The sequence below is a fragment of the Scomber scombrus genome, chromosome 22 (genome assembly GCF_963691925.1).
Source record: "Scomber scombrus chromosome 22, fScoSco1.1, whole genome shotgun sequence".
NCBI lineage: Eukaryota > Metazoa > Chordata > Actinopteri > Scombriformes > Scombridae > Scomber > Scomber scombrus.
The window spans coordinates 2425189-2447275 of NC_084991.1; the positions used below are offsets into that span (position 1 = coordinate 2425189).

At 42.8% G+C, this 22087-nt stretch overlaps 1 protein-coding gene across 1 annotated transcript; it reads left to right on the top strand.

The window, feature by feature from the left end:
• Nucleotides 1-578: 578 nt before the first annotated feature.
• On the top strand, nt 579-9237 carry LOC134004764 (pleckstrin homology domain-containing family A member 5-like). Its single transcript, XM_062444150.1, has 4 exons — nt 579-696; nt 827-903; nt 1873-1930; nt 9104-9237. The coding sequence occupies exons 1-4, from the start codon at nt 605-607 to the stop codon at nt 9186-9188; spliced, it is 312 nt and encodes a 103-aa protein (XP_062300134.1). The 5' UTR covers nt 579-604; the 3' UTR covers nt 9189-9237.
• The last annotated feature ends 12850 nt before the right edge of the window (nt 9238-22087 follow it).

A 22087-nucleotide genomic window follows, 5' to 3' on the forward strand; every position in this document is an offset into this window, starting at 1 on the left:
AAGAATGAATGCAAGTATACAGTACATCATCACTTTTATTATATACTCTACTATTATTGTTACTGTTTTTCGTACTTATTTATTGTTCTTTATTCTTTCTTATTCATTCTATCATATCTTATCTTATCTTAATAATATTCCGTTTAATTCACACTCATACATCATGCATTTTTAATTCTATTCATTATTTTTAATGTGTTTAAGCAGGTTATTAACTGTCATAACTTATTCTTTGAGTGACGTTTGAATTTATTTGGTGCCAAGTGAATTGATTCGATTGGTTGGTTCATTGGTAGGTTGATTGATTCCTGACTCCCACCTGAGCCCTGAAGCTCTACTTGAATCTCCTGTAAGAATCATAATCGTGAACTTTCATTGGGGCCAATTTAGTCACACACTCATGAGGACGTCTGCCAAAAAAAAAAAAAAAAACCCTCCTCCTCCCTCTACTTGGCAGAAAATCATTGCTTGTGTCTTTATCCTCCGGGCGCGCTCCCGCCTCCTGTAAGCGCGCGAGGGGTTTACCGTGGGCGCGCTCTTGGCACGGCGCCGCGCACTCCAGCCCGTGTGTAGTAAGCCAGAGCAGTAGAGCTCTCAGCTAGACATGGCGGCGGATCCTAAGCCGGACTGGCTCTCCTGCCTTCCCTCTTCTTGGAGTTATGGTGTGACTCGGGATGGACGCATATTCTTCATCAAGTAAATATGACGCGGATACTCGGATTCATGGATGCGCACTGGTTATTTCTCTGACGCATTTGGCTGTTTGTCTTTTTTTTTTTCTCGGGTTCTCTGTTCACCTTTTCCCCTCGTTTTCTTCCACCAACAGCGAAGAAGCAAAGAGTACAACCTGGTTGCATCCTGTTACTGGAGAAGCTGTAATCACGGGGCACAGAAAAACTCCAGGTAAATAATCAGAGGATTTCTTTTTTTTTTCTCTCTCTCTCTGCTAAATAAAACACGCACATGCACGCACGCAGCGCTTTGGGGAAAGGTTATCCGCGCGTCACGGTTGGAAAAAAAAACAAACCAGGGGAGACAAGTTGCGGAGAGAAGCGTGGAAGACGATGAGAGGAGATTTAGTTGTGTGTCTCTGCAGCAAAGCAACAGCCTCCTCTGCTCTACTCCTCTCTCCCCTCTCTCTCTCTCTGCTCTCCTCTGGCGGACCATTACGCACGGCGTCCCCTCCTCCTCCTCCTCCTCCTGCTCGCTCCACCTGGACACTTTGCGACACACTTTTTAAAAGTTCCGTCACGTAGGCGTGAGCTGATTTCAGAGCCGATTTTCCCTGCAGTGACATTTGACAGATTTCCCCCTGAACCCCCCAACCACCACCCCCTCCCCTCTGCTGCACTAACTCCAGTATTTTCCAAAGCACGTAGAGGCAACCCGCGGCCGCTTCAAGAACAATGCAACCGTCTTTACACCGGTGCGTCAGTGTGAAGACGATATTCCAAAAATATAAAACGCACATCTGGAAAAGAAGGGGGGTGGGGGGGTGGGGGGGATGACGGGTGGGAAGGCACCGCTGCACGCAGATCAGCAGTGTGTTCAAACAGCTGGAGGCAGAGCAGTGAACGCGTACGGCCACAATGATTGAGCAATCCCACTATATCTGCTTTGGAAATTGGGGAGGGGGGAGGGGGGGGGGGGTGGATTTTTTTGCGTAAAAGGGCACAAGCCAAATGAGCTATTTTTTGGTCCAGACACTGCATTGCTGTGCAGGTGTGTGTGTGTGTGTGTGTGTGTGTGTGTGTGTGTGTGTGTGTGTGAGAGAGAGTGCATAATCAGCTTCATATCTCTCTGCACAGCTGTTTATGTTTCTGTCTTCTGTGCTTTTTTTTCTCTTCTCCCATCTCCTCCCTGTCCTCACAGATTTACCAACAGGATGGGAGGAAGGATACACGTTCGAGGGAGCTCGCTGCTTCATCAAGTGAGTTGGAATGTGTGGAGAGAGAGAGAGAGAGAGAGAGAGAGGGGGGAAGAGATTGATAGATGCAGAGAGAGAGAGAGAGAGAGAGAGAGAGAGAGAGGCAGCGGTCTCAGGCGGTGAGGGGCTGCTTTGTTTGGTCGGCAAGCAGAGAGATTTCCCTCCGCTCTCATCAACGCCCACCTCGCTCCCTCTCTGCCCTGCTGGAGGAATTCTCAAATATCTCTGTTTGCTCCTGCTGTAACACACACACACACACACACACACACACGCACACACGCACACACGCACACACGCACGTAGACAATCTGTGTTAATGAATAGCTCCACCGTCTTGTCTTTCTCTCGCTGCTGCTGTTGAGGCTTTCTCCTTCTATCAGTCACGCTCTCGCCCTTCACCTCTCTCTCTCTCTCTCTCTCTCTCTCTCTCTCTTTCACTCTCTCTCTATCTGTCGCTCTCTCTCTCTCTCTCTCTCTCTCTCTCACACACACACACACACTCCAGTGGAAGGATTTGCTCAGGAACAAGTCTCTGCTGTCAGCGGGACGCAAGTTTGACAAGCAAGTGTGACTCGGAGGCTGCTCTGCTGCGCTGAACAGGCTCTACTTGTTGGCGTGCTGTGTGTGTGTGTGTGCGCGTGTGTGTTTGAGACCTAGCCAGGGCGATCAGCGACTCATCTCCTCGTTCACATTTACTCATGCTACATGTAGATTTTGCGGACCTGTTTGACAACGAAAATGCCCTGCAGCTCTAAGCCAACCATACACACACACCCATAGCTGACACACACACACACACACACACTCCCTCACACACACTTTGTTAGCAGCCACTTTCATTTGTTCTACCTACTTTTCCCACCTAGTTTTCCCTGCTGTTGCTCGTGCTGTCTGTGGCCATTTTGAGAGCAGCAGCTGACACATATGGGGAGCTAATATAGCCGCTCCTATAAATAGCCCAGAACCGCTGCTCATTGGTATGTATGAATGCATGCAGAACGGCCACATGCACACCCTGTGAGTATGCAGGGACACACACACACACACACACACACACACCCACGAGCTTGTCCAGACATGTAAATATACAAGCATGGTTACGTATACTGAGTCCTCACACAGTCACTTGCATGAGGAGGCAGTGAGATGTGACAAGTGGACAGTTTTGAGGCGTCACACACGTTCAGAGGTGGAGAGATGTAGAATAGAATCCCCCATAGTGTGTTCATATACATATAGATAGGTTTTCCATATGTTTTTATGATCGTGTGTGTCATGCTTTTGATTAAAAACACACACACACACACACATGGCGTCCTTTCACTCTGAAATGAATCAGCGGTCATCGCAGCTGCAGGAATCTCACAAACAGTCAGCAGTGTTATTTGATCGATCCTACCTGCAGAGATCCAGAATGAAACCGATAGCGCGTCGCAATGTAAACACTATTTCTAGTATCACAGTTGAAGAAGTCACAAATAGTGAGGATCCTAGTGCAAAACACTTATCTCCACCCACACCCCTGTTTAAATAATGCATGTTAACATTGTAGATCGTTACATCATAATGCATGAATGAATATGATAGTATTGTGGTGCATATTCCCAAATTGAACTAATGCCAAATTTATTCTAACTCATTTGTAGTCATTTCTCCCCAAGTGAAAGCAATATTAAAAAAGCATGATGATTGGATATATTTTTAATGCTCCTCACAAGGAGCTGATTCTAGGGTGAAGTTGATCAGAAATGCACATTGGAGGTAGATCTTTGCATCAGGGCTCAGCAGCAGTCTCAGTATCGAGCCACAGCGAGCAGAGAGCCGCTGAGCTCCTCCTGGTATTGTCTGAGTCAGAGCGGAGCCGCAGGCTGAAGAGTGGCACTGTTACATTCACGCTCTCGAATACAATGAGCGGCATTGGACTCGGAACAATTAAGCACAGTCTCGTATACTCTGCACAACGACTGAATCAGCAACAAATCCTTCAGATTCTTCCCAAATTCCTGCACGGTCACTTTTTCTATCAGCCCATTATTGGAAACCCCTCGGCCCCCCCCCTCCCGCCGCTACCCTCCGCTTCGTGGTGTTGAAGGCTGCCCTCTGAATGCCGGTCAGCCCCTCCAGGCTCAGGCCTTCAGGGTGGGGGTCAAACCGCTCCTGGCTTTTGTTTGATCTTCAGGTTTCAATTTTGGAGCCGTTTATATCCTCGGTTGCTTCAATAAGCTCGTTCGGATTGTTTGTTTGCTGTAATAAAGGCCTGTCAGGGTAAAGTGACTCCTCACATTAAATGCCAATGAGTTTAGTTTGTAACAACAAACACTGACACAGGCCTGATTTTAAGAGCTTGCAAAGCTTCAGTGAAATATGAGGAAGAAGCACGAGCGGTCTTGTTTCAGTTTGGTGACTTTGTCTTCAGCATGCACATTCCCAAACCGCTGCTGTTTCATGGAGAAGTGAAACATGGAGGCCTGGCTGCTTTTCTTTTTTTTTTTTTTTTAAAGTTGGTTTGTTGCATGTTTCTCATTTAGATTCAGATCAGAGTTGGGAGCTGCTGCAGTGTCTTCCAAATGCCTTTCAAAACCCTTTTTCTTTTTTTTTCCTTCTTCTTTCTTTCTTTGATTGCCAAGATTTTGAATTCCTGCCAAGCTATTTAGCTGCGTGCTGCTAACTAATTGTTCCGCAGCACAACAAAGGAGCATCAGGCCCCAAGAATGAAACATTGGCAGCACCTCATGTGTCATGATAGAATGTGTGTGGTCACTCCTCAGCCGTGTGTCATATAAAAAAAAAATCTGTTTACGGCACATTAGCCGCCTGCAAAAACACCACGCGGCGTCTGTGAGGTCATGCAGCGGTGTGAAAACAATGGCGGGGGCTGTAATGTGAGCTCATTATTCTGCTGGAGCTGAGACAAGACAAGCAAGACACATGTCAATCAAGGCGAGGTCTCAGGCTTCATATCTTTACAAAAGGAACAACGGCTGTTAACCTTTTCAACGCCGGGCTTCTTCATACAGTCTCAGTGAGCCCTGCTGAATATTGTCATTTTTAGAATAATTCGGGCTGTTCAGAAAGGTCATGAATTTGCATGTGAGCGGTGCTACATGTGTTCTGGGATCGCTGTTATGAAAGAAAAAGTGCTAGAACCACTTTGATTCAATTTATTTAGTCACTTGAGCGATTCGTCTTTTTTTCCATTTAGAATAGACGTGATTTGTGTTTTGAAACTACAGTTCCCATCATGCTTTAGGCCAGTATGTTTACATTTAAGCAGTGGTAGTTTTTCATGGGCGTATTTAACAGTAATGTGGCTTCTTGATACTAATCGGATCCAGAAGATTCCAGATCACATATAAAAAAATCTAATAAGTTAACCTTAGGATACTTTACATATAGAAACAAAAGATGATTTGATGACATGTGAAGATATAATATGAGCTGTCACATGAGGAGTTTGGGGTCATGCTTGTTGAATGATCCTGGAGCTGACATCTCTGAGGCCTTTAGAGGAACTGAAAGTCCCACTCTGGTTTCAGCACTCAGTTTCTGTGGTTGTGGAATAAAGAACTGGCACCGAAAATCCTTTAAAACATGGAACTGATCAATGCGTGTTGTCGTATGTATCCATCACGTGCTCATATTGGTGATATATGAGTGGTGACCAAGTACCGGAGCTGACAAAATCATTCATATTCACATCATATCTACATATTAACATTACGGGGTTTGTGTCATACATGTTGTAGGATAAGCTTGTATTTGCATGCTGAGCCAATGTGCTGGTTATCATTTCCTTTCAAATCTGTTGTTCATGTGGCTCAAATCAGAGAGAATAACACTCCTGATGTCACGAAGGTTATCAGCAACTCTTGAGATATTTTGAACTGAAAGTCTGTGACACAAATTGAGAGTTTTGGAGGGTGGCAGACATGAGGATTTATCAGGAAAGGGGGGGGGGGGTCTTGCATCATGGGAAATGTAGGATCCAGAGATGTTGGAGACGTATTAATATGAGGGACTAAATGTCAGGATATATCTCAGCTGCTCCACTTTTTTCTTTTACAGCTTCATGGCGGTTCAAATCACTAAACCGCTGATTTCCACAGCGATCAGCTGTTTATAGGGTGAAATAGTTTTAGTGCAGTTAGATTCAATGATTTGACTCTTTGTTTATGGTGTTACAGTTTTTGGTCATAAATGATGCCGTGTGTGTGTGTGTGTGTGTGTGTGTGTGTGTGTGTGTGTGTGTGTGTGTGTGTGTGTGTGTGTGTGTGTGTGTGTGTGTGTGTGTGTGTGTGTGTGTGTGTGTGTGTGTGTGGGCTCGGCTGCCCTCGTCTCCTCAAGTCTCAAAGTCCAGGAGAAATCTCTCTTCTTCTTCTTTTTTGACAACTCTGTCTGTCTGTCTGCCCCCCCCCCCCCCCCCCCCCCCCCCCCCCGTGTGTGTGTGTCTGCACACTTACAGCTTACCTCGCCTTTTAAATTGTCCCTCTGTGTGTGTGTGTGATTTTTGTACAAGTCATAGAAGCCTAGAAGATATTGGAAGTGTGACCGAGCTGCTCTCATACTGTGTGTGTGTGTGTGTGTGTTCACTGATCCAGAACACAGATACATCCTGATCTGACTGTCACTCTGCTCGGCTGCTGACACGCTCAGAATATTTGATTCCGTGTGATTCCCGAGCTCAGGACACACACTTAAAAACACACACACGCTGACACACACACATACATACATCCTGTTCATTAGTGTGTGTGTGTTTGAAGCTCAGGGTTTTTTAATCCCACCTCTCAGTATGTGGTGGTGTGTGTGTGTGTCAGGGCTCGTGGGCTGTGTCCATGCATGATGAGTACAGCTGATGGAGGTTAGTGATATATATAGATATAGATACATACATACATATATATACACACACATATAGCAGGAGGGAAGGACACACTGGACCAGAGCTCAGCAGCACGTTCAGTAACCGCAGGCAGAGATGGAGTCAGCTGACAAGCAAATATAAATGATGTCTGAACCATAAAGATAGATTTATTCCTCAATAGACAGCTCGTAACATAATGTCTTTTTTTTTAATTAAATGTTGCTCCTTTATTTTTCTATTTGAGACGTCTTCACCAAAAAAACAGCATCTGTGGTTTGTCATCACATGCTTCCCACAGTCTGTTTGTTTCACTGCAGTAGACATGAGGAGTGTGATGTAGGAGGTGACAGTAGAATGAAAAGAATAGGTGAGGAAGGAAGGAAGGAAGGAAGGAAGGAAGGAAGGAAGGAGCACTTTCCCTAAATGTAACCATTGAACCACGAGGAGGCAGATCACATTCATACAAATGGTTTTTGAAGCTGTCATAGGTCAGTGACAAATAAAGGTTGATAAGATGAGCAATTCAAAAAACTCTTTGTTAAAATGTACATTTAGTATTTTAGTTGGTTTTATATCATTTGAAATGACATTTTTTTAAACCAAAAGTAAGACTGAATGCTCCTGAAAATGTCAAATGGTGTAACCACAAAATATGATAAATTAAGATAAAATGTAATATTTACAACAAGTATATTTCATTATCCTTTAATTAATATAAAAAAAGTTTTCATTTGAAAAATTTGCATTTTTAAGCAAAGTTTTTATGGTTACACCGCTTAGACATTTTGGCCATAATCCTCTAATATATTCTCTCAAAATGGATTAAAAGCAGACACAAAAAAAGACATTTATTTTACCATTTTAACCCCTTTAAATTTAAACCACATGACCCTTTATAGTGGTGATTTTGGTTCTTTGTAGCTGGGAACAGTATGCTGGGATGATACGTATCTAAGGTGACATATTCCATATTAGGAAGTAGCGGGTTAGGTGGATGTGTATTGATCCTAACTTAACTTATGAACCATTCTGTACTCAATTACAGAATTTAGGAAGTAGCATTAAATGAAAATGAGATGTCTGATGCAGGGGTGATTGCTCTGAGACAACAAGGGAAGCTCACCTTCCCTTAAAATTGTCATATTAAATTCACACTAAAATTACAATTTACATCGCATCAAATTTGTACTTGAATGCGTTCGATTTTTACAACTATGTCATCCTGTAACCAGCTGTTTATCTTCTGACGTGACACACTGGCAGTCCGCCGCAGACTCAGAGCTTCAACGGTGTTCAATGAGGCTTCTCCCAACAGCTGTTTTGGGCCAGGGGGCGGGACAAGCCAGGATAAGAAGCTCATTGGATAATGCGACAAACTCGTCCCGCCCCTGGACGCTCAGCTTCTCTGGCGATCGATGGAGCAGTGGGCGAGTCAGACGCTCTGCTGCTGTATGATGATTGGAGGAAATGTTTGGAGGGCTCACAGCCCCTGATAGACAGAGTACCGTATTTTTCGGGCTATAAAGCGCACCGGATTATAAGGCGCATTAAGCGAAACAAAACGTGTCTCAGATAAGTGGAACTTTATTCAACTCATTCACAATAAATCTCAACATTGTTCAGTTGTAACACATAAAATACAAAACAATACACTCTCTTAACAGGTGGGGTCCTTATATACACACAGTGTAATATTACCGGTATTTTGAAGCACAGTACGTGTTACTCTGCGAGGCTCCTGACTGCGGTAGCCGTAATGCTCCGCTAATCCATCAAGCGGTGCGTCTCCGTAGCTTACCAACGTCGTACTAAAACATTTGTTGTAACTGCCTCGCTTAGATATGACACGTTTTAGACGTAAAGTGAGCTTCCCCTTGTTTAAAACACCAGCAGCCGCCACACTGGTCTGATGCTACCATGAATGAAAGCTACGACCTTTGTAACCAATGTAGCCCAACACCAATCTGTTATGAAGATATGTGCTCGTGGTTAGTTTTCTGGAAAAGACGATGATGTGACTGATGAAGGTCTGAGAGACTGAAACGCTGCAGTGAGCGGGAAATGTTTTCTATTTTTGGAAAAGACGAGAAAAATGAAACCAGGATTTTGAAAACGCAGCACTCTTCCTGGAGTTCCCCCCACTCTCCTCTCTGTCCTAAACGCCTCCCACTATACTAACACAGACACACACACACACACACACACACACTCTATTTCCTCTGGAGGCACAGCAGTCTTTAGTAAAATGTAAACAGGACTGCCTCTAACCTGTTTGAATCTCTTTCATTGTCCCCCTTCCAAAACCTCCTCAGTCACCAGTCCATCAGAGAGTCCCAGAGCCACGAGAAACACCGGGACCCAGAGCCGGCTCAGTGTCTGATCCGAAGCCGCTTTTGACGTCTGGGTTCAGCTCCATTGAACGTCTCTCACTGCTGTGTTGTTGTTAAGAGTATGCACTGTTCAGTTTCAGATCACATGTTACTTTTCCTTGTGCTTTCTGTAGATATTTCCATCTATCAGTTAGTATTCCTCCTATTCTGCTGAGCCTGACTCAGACTCAGGCAGGTCCGATCATTTCCCAAACTAAACGACGCCACGGATAACAAATGGTTTCTCTCCAGCAGCTCACTCTGTGACTCAAGAGTTGAACCCGTTTCAACTTTTAACGTCTTTTTTACCAGATTGCTCTATGTGCTCCCCCAATGCTCCCCTCATTCAAATGAATGAGAGAGCTGCACTTTTCCCACACACAGCTAAAATCAGCCTGAATGCAGCCTTGTGATGATGAAATTTCAATCTACAGATTTGTGTACATCAGGACCGTCCAAACCATTCCATAAAGGTTCATGTAGCTGCAGGTTTTCATTCCAACCAATCAGGAGCACACCAGGTTTGACTCATTTAATCAACTGATCTCAGTCTTCAGACAGCTGATTGGTCGAATCGTGTGCTCTTGATTGGCTGGGACCAAAATCTGCAGGCACACACGACCCTTTATGGAATAGTTTGGACCTGCCTGGTGTAGATGGACATGAATCTTAAGAGCCTGTCAAGTGATTATATAAGTCGACACATGATATATTTGGAGTTAGTGTGTTGGATGGATGTGTATTGATCCTAACTGTTCTGTTCACAGTTACAGAAGTTGTTGATGTTACCATGAATTGAAAGCTACAGACTTTGTTTCCTACGTTTCCCAGAAGTCAAAGCAAAGCCTGGACAGTGTGAACATGCTCTGCTGATAGGAGGTGAAAGTTCTCCTTGATTGTTGGTGTGTTGCTGCCAAGTGTTAAGACACAATAAAAGGGGGATGAAAGAGTTCAAGAGGTGTAAACTGCCGCCCCCCCCCCCCCGTCTGGTTTGTGAATCTTGACTTAACTGAGTGTGACATGCAGCTGACCTTTGACCTCGCGGTGGCACAGCTAACAGACAGGATGAGGATTATTCGGCTGTCATTTAGCCTGACGCACATGGAGATGAAAGAGCAGCAGGGATTTTTCAAAGAGCTGCAGAGCCTCATGATACTTCAGCTCTGTCTGCGCACGCACACAGACACACACACACACACACACACACACACACACACACACACACAGTCATATGAATAAAAAATGAGCAGAAAAAGGGTGTAGAAATGAAATGAAAGAGAATCAGAGAGTGGATGGAGAATGTAACCTGGTGCTGACACACAGAGGGGGGGAGGGGGGGGAGGGAGGGGGGGGTTAGTGGCCTCTGCCTGTTCTTTTCTTCCATTTTCAGTGTGAGGACATGTTTCCTCCTCTCCTCTGTGTGTGTGTGTGTGTTTTTGGTTTAGCTTGGCAGCAGCTCCGTGCATTTGGGAACGCCACAAAATAAACAGTTAGAGTAACAGGACCGAAGCCCCGGCCGCTCCCCGCCCAACAGAAAACACAACTCACTGCTGCAGCTGATTGTGACTCACTGTGAGAAAGTCAGTGATGCTCAGCAAGGCTATAAAACTCCCTAATAAGTAACAGTCACCTCAATAAGTGGATGTTTTGATTCAGAAAGTCTCAGTTTCATTTGATTCCGTTCTTCAATATTCAGGTTAACCTTTATTATTACCAACGTTTCATAGATGTGAATATATTCCAGACATCAAGGCTTTATTCATTCATTTCAATAATCTGTCTATTATTTTCTCATGGTGAAACATGTCAATCACTATTTTCCAAAAACCCAAGATGATGTCATCTCATGTACACAACCCAAACATATTCAGTTTACTGTCATATTTCAATATAGAAACATCGTCTCATTTCACAAGCTGGAATCAGACAGTTTGATCTTTTTCTTAAAGAGAATTCTTCAAACAGCACATCTTCAAGTTTAATAGTCATTTCATTTAATAGTTTGCAACAAGTTCATTAAGTGATACAAGAAACACTTTAGCTTTATTTTGAAAATAAGAGTGACTCCAAATGATGAATTATCAGAATAGTTTAATAGGCAGTTCATTTAATAGTTAGCAGCTAGTCTATTCATTCACTGATTGTTACAAGTACAGCAAACGCTGTTGCTTTATTTTGAAAATAAGATTGCTTTAAAGCACAAAATAAAAGCTCAACCGTGGAACCATTTGGTTGTCATAGAGACTAAAACATTTTAACATCAAATAAGCTGGAATCAGAGAATTTGCTCTTTTTTCTTAAAAAAAATCCAAATGATTAAATGTTCAAATAGTTTATAGCAAGTAATTGAATAGTTGTAGCTAGTCCATTCATTGACTCATTGTTGAGATTCTCTGGGAACTTAAATGTATTGTAAATAGTACAAGTGAGAAACATTTTATTTTGAAAATAAGATTAAAGGGCAAAAGAAAAGTTAAACTGTGAATAACACTTTACTGTCATATAACTGTGAATGAAATGAGGTGGTTTACTGTATGTAGGTGTTATAAGCAAATGACTCAGCCTACTCCTTTTCAGTTGGAAACTCATTTATTTATTCCTTTCTTTATTTATTTATTTATTTATTCCTTTCTTTCTTTATTTATTTATTTATTCCTTTTGGCTCTTCACCATCTCTAATGGAGATGAAGGACAAGGACATATGATTATTGACTTTATTTTCTACATGTGTGTTTGAGTTTAATGACCAAAGTAGACAAAAAAAAAAAAAAGGAAAAAGTGTCTGTGGCTCAGGAGGTAGAGCGGTCGTCCACCAATTGGAAGATTCCCGGCTCCTCCAGGAGCAGGTTGGCACCCTGTGTAGCAGCTCCTGTCATCAGTGTGAATGTGTGTGATTGGGTGAATGTGACTTGTATGTAAAAGACTAGAAAAGTGCTATTTAAGTATGTTTAAGTGTGTGTGTGTAAAAATGTGTCTGGTATGTGTGTGTGTGTACATTATGTGTGTCTGTACTGAGCAGTTAACAACGAATGGGGCGAGGCGTGATGAGCATGCAGGGACAAATGAACCAACAGAAACACAGAACAGGTTTTTTGGGAACATGTGAGGACAGAATGAAGAGAGTAATGGATGTGTGTGTGTGTGTGTGTGTGGTGTGAGAGAGCAAGGAGACTGTATTTGCTCACCGTCTGGAACAGGTGTGTGCTCAATGTGTGTGTGTGTGTGTGTGAGTCCGTAACACATCTACTGGCAACCAAGCAGCCGTATCGTGTTTATCGGAGCGATCGGTGAACTTCAGCGAGTGTTCAGATGATAAGTTGACTCTCAGCTCTGAGGTTTGGTGATATGGTTTCATACACAGTTTGTCAACCATCAGAGATTTTTTTTCCATTACTGCAGCTTATCCCTTATCATCCAACAATCTGCTCGTACACTTTGTCGTATTAAGTCACGTTGCAAAATCATCAGGAGGTACGGCTTCATAATAACGCTGGATTTTCTATCATTTTTTTGCATCCAGTGTGTACGGAGCCTTTCCAGGTTTATTTAATTCGCCGGATTAATCAAAAGCAGTCGCTCCCTGTCATCGTCCGCCAATACCGAACAGTTAAAGAGAAACAGCTGCGGTGTTAGAAGATGAGGAGCGAAGACCGGGCGGCCCGGTGGTGTGTATAGAAAGCTTTGTGTTTATGTCACGTATCTACACAGACTCATTAAAAGCACGCAAAAAAATACCTGAGATGAGTCAGTGGAACAGAGCTGGTCGGCTGCAGCTCCGAGGCGTCTCGCTTCAGTTTAAAAGTTATTTTGTCGCTGTGTGCTTTGATTAACGCTCCAATTTTTTGGTTCTGTTGCCATTGTTACAGCTACACACATATAATATATATATAAGCATATCATTTCCACTGGTTTCACAAAAGGGGGTTATGTTAACCTCAGTGTCTCTAATCTCTGGTTGTTGTCATCCAGTTGATACACTCTGCATTAATACAACATAATGATTTAGAATAGAAGAGATACTTTATTGTCATTGCACTGATAAAACAATACAAGGAAACTTAGTTCAGCAGCATTCCATATAGCAGCATCCTCATTGTCATATAGAATAGTCAGTCTTTCAGTAATTCAGTCATAGAAAAATAGAGAATATTGCACTGCTTTGCATTCTGGATATTGTTATTTCCCAAGAGCTTAGAGCTTCATTTGAGTTGACTTTAATTGTTATCACACAGCCAGCTGTGGCTCAGGAGTGGAAGATCAGAGGTTCGATTCCCAGCTCCTCCAGTCCATATGTTGATATGTACTGATACTTAAACCCCAAAGTGCTCCAGATGTGCCAACAGTGTGTGAATGTTAGTTTCCTCCTGATGAGCAGGTTGGCCCCCTGTGTGGTAGCTCCTGTCATCAGTGTATGAATGTGTGTGAATGGGTGAATGTGACTTGTAGTGTAAAAGAGCTTCGAGTGGTGAAAAACACTAGAAAAGTGCTATATAAGTACAGTCCATTTACCATTTACCATAGCTGAGTGAAGCTTCATGACTGTGGACTGTCCTCTCTGCTGATTGGTGGAACATGTTGAGAGACAGCTGGGAAAAAATGCATGATATTGGAAGAAGAAAACAATCATTAAATGTATACTTAGATGTACAGGTGTTGGTGTGTAATGATACTGGGTTTTTTTAAACATTATTTTTGGGCTTTTTTGCCTTTTTTAATGGACAGTTGGTAGAAGAAGCTGCACCTAACCAGGGGCATTGTGGGTATTTAGCATGCTCTGTAACCACTCAGCTATGAAACGGTTCTGATGAAAGAGAAAATACAATTAAACATCAGTCAAAGCTAAGGAAGTAAAAAAAAGAGAATAGATTGGTTTAGACTTTTGTATTTTTTATGTATTGTGTTTTATTGTGTTTATTCAGCTGTTTGTGGTTAAAGATGTACATCATGGAGCAGAGGTTTTAGACACTAAAACCTCTGAAACTGAATTTAAAAACATACATATATTAAATTTGTATTTAAAAAAGGATCAAAAATTAAAAAATATCTGCACATATCGGTCAACATATTCACTGATACCGATATATATCTGTCATAAGGTCAATAACAGCTGATAGCATTGGCTGATCTATACTGTATATGGGTCAGGCTCTAACCTGCACACAGTGTTTCAGGTACTCAATGGGTCGGTTGTTGCTGCACTTCTTCTTCTGTGGATTTCTGTGTCTTCATGTAATCCCAGACTGACCCCATGCACAGTGCTATAAATCTCACTTTTGTACCAATAACACTGAAAGTAATGTTTAGGATGGTTAGTGTGCAGGGATGAAAGCAGGAAGGCACTGTGAATGATTTCATTAGAATTAATCATTTAACAGGTCAAGATAAATGTGTGCAAGGAACCAATCTATATAATTATTGAAGCTGTGTGCAGTGCAGTGTGACCATATATGTTGTTGCATGTGCAGCCTGCAACAGTCCAGCTTCTCACACTGAAGGCTGGACTCTGAGAGCGCTTATCACTGTAATACAAAGGTGTGTGTGTGTGTGTGTATCTGTGTGTGTGTGTGTGTGTATCTGTGTGTATCTACAAGCCAGCAGTTAGAGCAATTATGTTGTGTTGAGGAGATCATATGATGGAGAGACAGATAGGAGGAGAGGAAATGAAGAGAATTAAGAAGCAGAAGGAGAGAGAGATAGAGAGGAAGAAGACAGAGGTGAAGAGGACATGTCACTCATTCACACGTTCTGCAGGTGTTTCCATCTTAACAAGCGGCGCTGACAACACTGTGACAGCAGGGGTGTGAGAGAGAGAGTGTGTGTGTGTGTGTGTGTTTTATTACTAGCTCTGCAATATCATGAGTGGAGTGTGTGTTTTTTTTGGGACAGAGTTCCTAAATGGGTCGTAGGCTGGGTGGGGCAGATCAGCTCGTGAATCGTTTCCTGTACAGTCTCAACACACACACACACACACACACACACACACACACACACACACACACACACACACACACACACACACACACACACACACACACACACACACACACACACACACACACACACACATCTGCACATCATTCTACACTCCAGCTCTGCATTAAAGAGGCCTGACTGGATATTTTTTCACCTCCTCACGTGAGCTTTGCCCTCATACAGTTAGTGGTTGTGTCGGTGTGTTCTCTCTCAGGATGAACTCATGCTACATGTTTAGTAGAGGACTGTAAATACTGAAGAGAGACTGTCTGAGATTGGGGACGATCCCTGAGGGGGGAGCTGACCCACTGTAGAACAAGTAGCAGCAACCTGAAAAAGCTACTAGTGGGAACAGATGTGCAAAATGATAAACCTTCTGTAGCTGTCCTATTGCATTTTTTGGGTCAAATGTTTAATTAGAGGCTTAAAGTATATGAGTTAAACATTTCAAATGATGCTGACTGGTAATATGAAAGGATGGTTTTAAACATATAACAAGATTCTATGCCTTCTAGCAAGGTTGACAACACAAATACAGAAATATAAGTAGCAGTGTTAGAAGTACAGTAGATATGAGGCCAGATGTTCATGTTGCCTGGCAGTGAATCACACACAACACTGACATTTGAAGCCATGAGAACAGCTCAGAGAATATCACTTACTGTAAAATCAGCATAAAGACAGGTCCAAGCATGCTACCATTACAACATCATGTTGTGGGGGGTGGGGGTGGGGGGGTTAGGGTACTTCATTAGATACTCATCATGTGAATAGAAACAATGTTGCAGAAGAATATGTTTAATCATATTACTACCGTTCCCCGTTTCTCCATGTATAAGTTTTCCACATTTTGACTTCAGGTTGTAGCTGCTGTGGCAGTGGGCCAATCACGTCACATTAAGTCGAGGAACACTTGCATTGATTGGCTGTGAGCAAGTCCATACAAATAGTCATATTTTCTAGTTATGAATGTAAAAAGGATCGATTGCAGGTATCGTTTGACAGGAGATGGTTCCATACTACTGATTGATTCATTTTGGTCGAAACCTCTAAAGGTACTGATACTGATATGAGTACTGTCCGTACTGATACCCAGCCCTAATGCTGTCCTGTCCTGTCCTGTCCTATTGACTTCCTGTTTCATTTAGAATCCAGATCAAAATTCTCACTCTCACTTTCAAAGCATTTCACAGTCAGGCTCCTGCATATGTGGCAGATCTCATACAGCCATCTACACATCAGCTCGCTCTCCTGGGTCAAATCTGCTCAGTTCCATACACCTGCCTAAGAACCCATGGTGATAACTGTTTATCAATGATTTTCCATCATTAATATGCACTGGGTCAAACTAGGCTTTGCGGTCACAGCAAGGCCACACCAAATATTGGGTTTAGACACTGTCTCCCCTTGAGATAGTGGTAAGCAGTGAGTTTGCTCTTTTTGGGGAAAACAGGAGGCATCCTGATAGTGTTGCTATAGCAGCCAAGGTCAGATATGTCTTTGACTGTTTTCCCTGAACGGGGTAAAGGTAACTGGAGTCAGAGGTTTGATATAGTGTTGGATGTAGGACAAAGGTCCTGAGTGAGGTCTAAGCAATGTTTTGTCTATAGACCAGTAGACTACATTCTATATATTGTAGATGTGTTGGATCTGCCCATATTTGGGCATGGCTCAACCTGTGGTATTATCTGTGTGGTTTAAAGTCTATCCCCGGAGGAGAGAAACTTCAGAATTGAAGGGAGCATCAGAACATGTACTGATCATTCATTCACATCTCCTTGATCAAGTAAATAAACCTTTTCAATACAAGACATCCTGGACTCATGTCTACTCTCTCCATTGATGTATGGGCTGCATAATTAAAATCTCTATCAATAACTTTTAAGGCTGTTGGGTGTAAACGTTGGAATGCTCTACCTGCACCCTTACAGTCTGCTGACTCTCTTTATGCATTTAAACCCCCCCCCTCCCCCCCGCTAAAAACATCTGTGTAGACAGGTGTTTGGCTCACCTATGGACAGCAGGCTTCAGCATTTGATTTGTGTTACTTTTACTTATAGAAACATATATTTTGTGTGGATTGTTGTATCATCTGTTTATGTTTTATCTTGCCCATGTAAAGCACTTTGTGACTTATGTCTGTGAAAAGCATTATATAAAGATACTTGTTTTTTTATTACTAAGATTAAGGCAGTGGGTGGATCATTTTGGTCTAAGAACATAATGAAAGGGTTGATGATGTATGTGTGTTTGTATAGGTGCTGAGTGATCATACTGTGATAATGTAATGATGCATATTGCAGTATTGGCAGACTGTGTGCAGTAGCAAATGTTGTGTCAGTAGCTGCAGAACAGTGCACAGTGTAAGATTATAGCTTTCATTCAGTCGTACAGTTTGTGACTTGTAGCCCAGCTGTGGTTTTTATATAAAGTAGCCTATGCAGCTAACAGCTTCAGCATGTTGTATGCCGAAGTTGTATGTGCAGGGAAACAATAGTAGTTAACTGATATTCAGGCATTCAGGGCGATATCAGGACACAGCTCCACCCCATTCTCTGACTTCACCTGACAAACCAGGAAACACAGTCTGTTGGACTTCGTCACTGAGTGGTGAGACACACACACAGTGAGAGAGAGAGAGAGACGATTCACCGTCGGGAAAAAGCGACACATTCGAGCTCTCGCTAAGAGTGGACCGCTATAGGACCGAGTTCCAGGAATATAGTTGGAATACTGCCACTACAGCACCGAACGCTGAGCAAGAGCTTTAGAAAAAAGAAGCAGTTCGAAGTGAAACTTACTTCCAGGAAATGCTGTGGAGGAGGGGCTGAAACCATGCTGCACTGACTCCGCTCTGTCTGTCTGTCTGCTGTGAGTTCAGCTTCACTCATGGCTCATGTATCTTATTTCCTCGAGCGAGACCTCTCGTGTCCGGTCTGCCACGACATCTTCAAAGATCCCGTCCTCCTGTCATGTAGCCACAGCTTCTGTAAAACCTGCCTGCAAAGCTGGTGGACCCAGAAAAAAATCCACGAGTGTGTGGTTTGTAAAAGGAGATCGTCGAGGAGCGACCCACCTTCCAACTTGGTGTTAAAGAATCTGTGCGAGGCTTTCTTACAAGAGAGAGATCGGAGAGCTTCGGAGGCTCTCTGCAGCATTCACTTTGAAAGACTCAAGCTCTTCTGTCTGGACCATCAGCAGGCGGCGTGTGTCGTCTGTCGAGATTCTGAAAAACACACCGGTCACAGATTCAGACCCATCGATGAAGCTGCGAAGGATCACAGGGGGAAACTGAAAGGATCTCTCAAGCCTTTGCAGGAGAAGCTGAAGCTCCTAAGTCAAGTAAAAGGAAACTGTGATCTAGCAGCGCAACACATTAAAGTCCAGGCTAAACAGACAGAGAGGCAGATCAAAAAGGAGTTTGAGAAGCTTCACCACTCTCTAAATAAGGACGAAGAAGTCAGGATGGCTGCTCTCTGGGAGGAGGAGGAGCAGAAGAGTCAGATGATGAAGGAGAAGATAGATGCTCTGAGCAGAGAGATAGCAGCTCTTTCACACATTGTCAGAACCACAGAGGAAGAGCTGAGAGTTGAAGATGTTGACTTCTTACAGAACTACAAAGCTGCAGTGGAAAGAGTCCAGCAGCATCCCCTGCTGGATGATCCACAGCTGCCCTCAGGAGCTCTAATAGACCAGGCCAAACACCTGGGCAACCTGACCTTCAACATCTGGAACAAGATGAATCAGATAATCTCCTACACTCCTGTGATTCTGGATCCAAACACTGCTGGTTCAGAATTGATCCTGTCTGATGATCTGAGAAGTGTGCGTTGGGGGCAGAGATCGCAGCTTCCTGAAAACCCAGAAAGGATTACACACCTCAGCTCTGTCCTGGGCTCAGGGGGCTTCAACTCAGGGACTCCCAGTTGGGACATTGAGGTTGGGGACAATGAGTACTGGGAGCTGGGTGTGCTGGCAGGGTCTGTCCAGAGGAAGGAAAATGTCTCATCTGGACTTTGGAGAATACGGTTCTACAACGGTAAATACAGAGCGTGCTCCATGTCAGACACAGACACTGATCTACCAGTGAGGAAGACGTTCCAGAGGATCAGTGTGCATCTGGATTGGGATAAAGGAACGTTGTCATTCTCTGACTCTGATACGAACACACACATACACACCTTCACACACACTTTCACTGACAGACTGTTCCCATACATTAACTCTGTGAATGAACTCCCACTGAAAGTGTTAGCACGTAAGGTTGTATACAAAGCCCACACAGGAGAAATAGTGTGAGCAGACCGTTAGCAAAGCAGCAGCAGACTGTCTACACAGGAAGTGGTCAGGCCCAACACACACAGTCACTGTAGTTAAGCATCAAAATATGAAAAATAGACTTGAAGCGTGACGGTATGTTTGGGGTTGCATTTACAGACATAAAGCATGAGTGACACACTTGATGTGCAGCCCTTGTAGACAGCTGTTTTGTTTTAAAATAGAAGTGTATCTGTTCTTTTGCTTTAGTAAAAGAACAAATACAACAATGTAAAAAATACTTACAAGTTAAAAGTATAAGTACATAATAGCAGTATAGTGGTAGTAGCAGTAGCTCATAGTATCATGAGCTAGATATAGTTTGCAGTTAAAGTAGTGGTTTGGTCCCTCTGACTGATACATTATTATTATTTTGGTATAAATATAGACTGTTATATATATATACTGTTTACTGACTACCACATAACAGAGAAATGAATCATGTTGGTAATTTTTTTCCTGATCTTTAAGTTACACTGGGTGAAGTTTATGATACAGCACCACCACACTTCAATGGTGATGGCAAGAATAGCATACATGCCAGTATCTTGAAGTGAATTAGAAATGAAAACCCCTAATGCATGAATCATACATCCATAAAAACCCATTTTATACATGATCCATGATAATGAGAATGCTGAAAAATAGGAGTGAGTGGCAAAATTAGCATATTGTCAATATTTTAGAGACCCCCCCCCCCCCCCCACACACACCCCCCGAAATTTCACAAATCATGTTTTCAGAAGAGCTCATGTCTTATTAAGAGGAGCCAAGCTCCCCGTGGCTCCCCTGTAGTTCACACCCTTTATATATTATAAGTAGTTCAAATGAGCTCCAACTCAACCAGCTACAATACTACAATGCTACTTACACAGTGATGCATGTGTTATAATGATATATAGATATAGAGTATATCACTGACTGTGGTTGTTTCTGCTGCATAATGAATATTGATACTTAAGTGTATGTGATGATGATACTTCTAAATGACTTGGGGTAATAAGTAAAGGAATGGAATATGAAAACATCATTGTCATGTTATGTGTACAGTATATGAACAGTCACCATGTCATGTCATTTCAAATGGAAAAGCTAATTAATCACTATGCTTACCAGTACTCTCACCAGTAACATTCCACATTTCTTACAGATATAGTATATAAGCATTGACCCAGTAGTCTTGTATGTCAGCAGGTATTGTTTACACCAAGGAAGGTATACTTTAATGTCTGTTAACTAGTTTGTTTGTGTGTCTGACAGCAGGATATCTCAAAAAGTGCATTGCTAATAAATTTGCTGCACTGATTAGCCTTGAGCTAAAGAAAAGTCAATTAGATTCTGGTGGTGATCCAAGTCTGGGATTTCCACCATTAAACAATTATTGATTGAGCCACAGCTGTGAAACTAATGGAGATAGAGGCTTGATTCTAATTCCTAAGGGGGTGTTTGCAAAGTCAAGAAATCAATCCAACTTCAAATTGAAGCCATAGGAATGATGCGTTCGGATTGGAACAGTAAATTGGAGAATTGTTTAGCGTTGGCGGGGGCTTGTGCTCTCTGAGTGTCTTGCTGTTTTGCAATAGAAGGCTTTGCTTTGCTCTTATTCTCATTCCAGAATGAAACTCTTGAAAATGTCAGGGAGTTGTTTTGCAGCTCACTACTTTGTTCCCTGTGTGGGTGACTCTGAATGCCTCTCTCTCTCCGTCCCTGCTGACAGTCTGACACCTAATCAAGCTTTCGACCTCAAAAACACAAATGGGCTCGGCCGCCGCTGGAAGCAGAGCACGTCATGGAGCCCCAAAGACGCCACTGACCCTGTTTAACCTGGCACTCTGAAAATGGCTTTCCTGTTATTCCGGCTCAGTTAATCGGAGGCGTCCAGATATGTGCATGTAGGCCGCCGGTACCCAGAGGGATTTGATTGCTGGGTGAATCTACGCTGTGATGCTTCACTGAAGACTCAGACTAGAATCAGGGCACAGTTACCATCAGCCACCCCCATTTAAGACCCTGATCCTAAATATGATCACATGGTTGAGAAGACTCTGCGAACCTCGTGACTGATGAAGTTTCAACCAAAGACTTAAGAGAGTACTTGCTTTAACTATGTGTTTGAATGTGCATGAAGGCTACCTTGTCTTGTTTATATTGTGTTCCTTTTGGAGGTTGTCACAGAAATGAATGCAACACCATGGCCACAATCAATTACTCACATGAAAAGTGAAGTAAGGTCAGCAGTAGACTCAGAACAAAGGCCAACCCATCAATAGGGGTATGTTATAAAGATAAATACAGCTTACTTGAGTTTAGCCTTGTTCAGTTTTGTTTACATTGTACTACATTTGAATTCACAAGGAAGATATTGGTCTGGAATCATCTGGCTGTCATCTGCTGCCTAGTGAATACCTTTTTTAATCCTCCATGTACACACACATGCAAGCAATTATGTGAACATTGCAGTTCCCATCACAGCAGCTTGTCTCTGCACTGTTAAAAAGTGTTTAAAACTGTTAAGAGTATATGATTTGACAAAATAATCTCAACTGGAGGTCGAGCTTGACCACGCTACATTGGCTAAGCTGTCTAGCATACACCCGTGAGCATGCTACATAAATGTGCAAAGAGAACTGGATAAGG

What these genes read in the sequence shown, in the direction of transcription:
- LOC134004764 (XM_062444150.1), top strand. Translation starts at nt 605, where the DNA reads ATGGCGGCGGATCCTAAGCCGGACTGGCTCTCCTGCCTTCCCTCTTCT. An exon ending in GGACGCATATTCTTCATCAA is followed by an intron (nt 697 to 826) that starts GTAAATATGACG and finishes TTCCACCAACAG; the next exon opens with CGAAGAAGCAAAGAGTACAA. An exon ending in GGAGCTCGCTGCTTCATCAA is followed by an intron (nt 1,931 to 9,103) that starts GTGAGTTGGAAT and finishes AAACCTCCTCAG; the next exon opens with TCACCAGTCCATCAGAGAGT.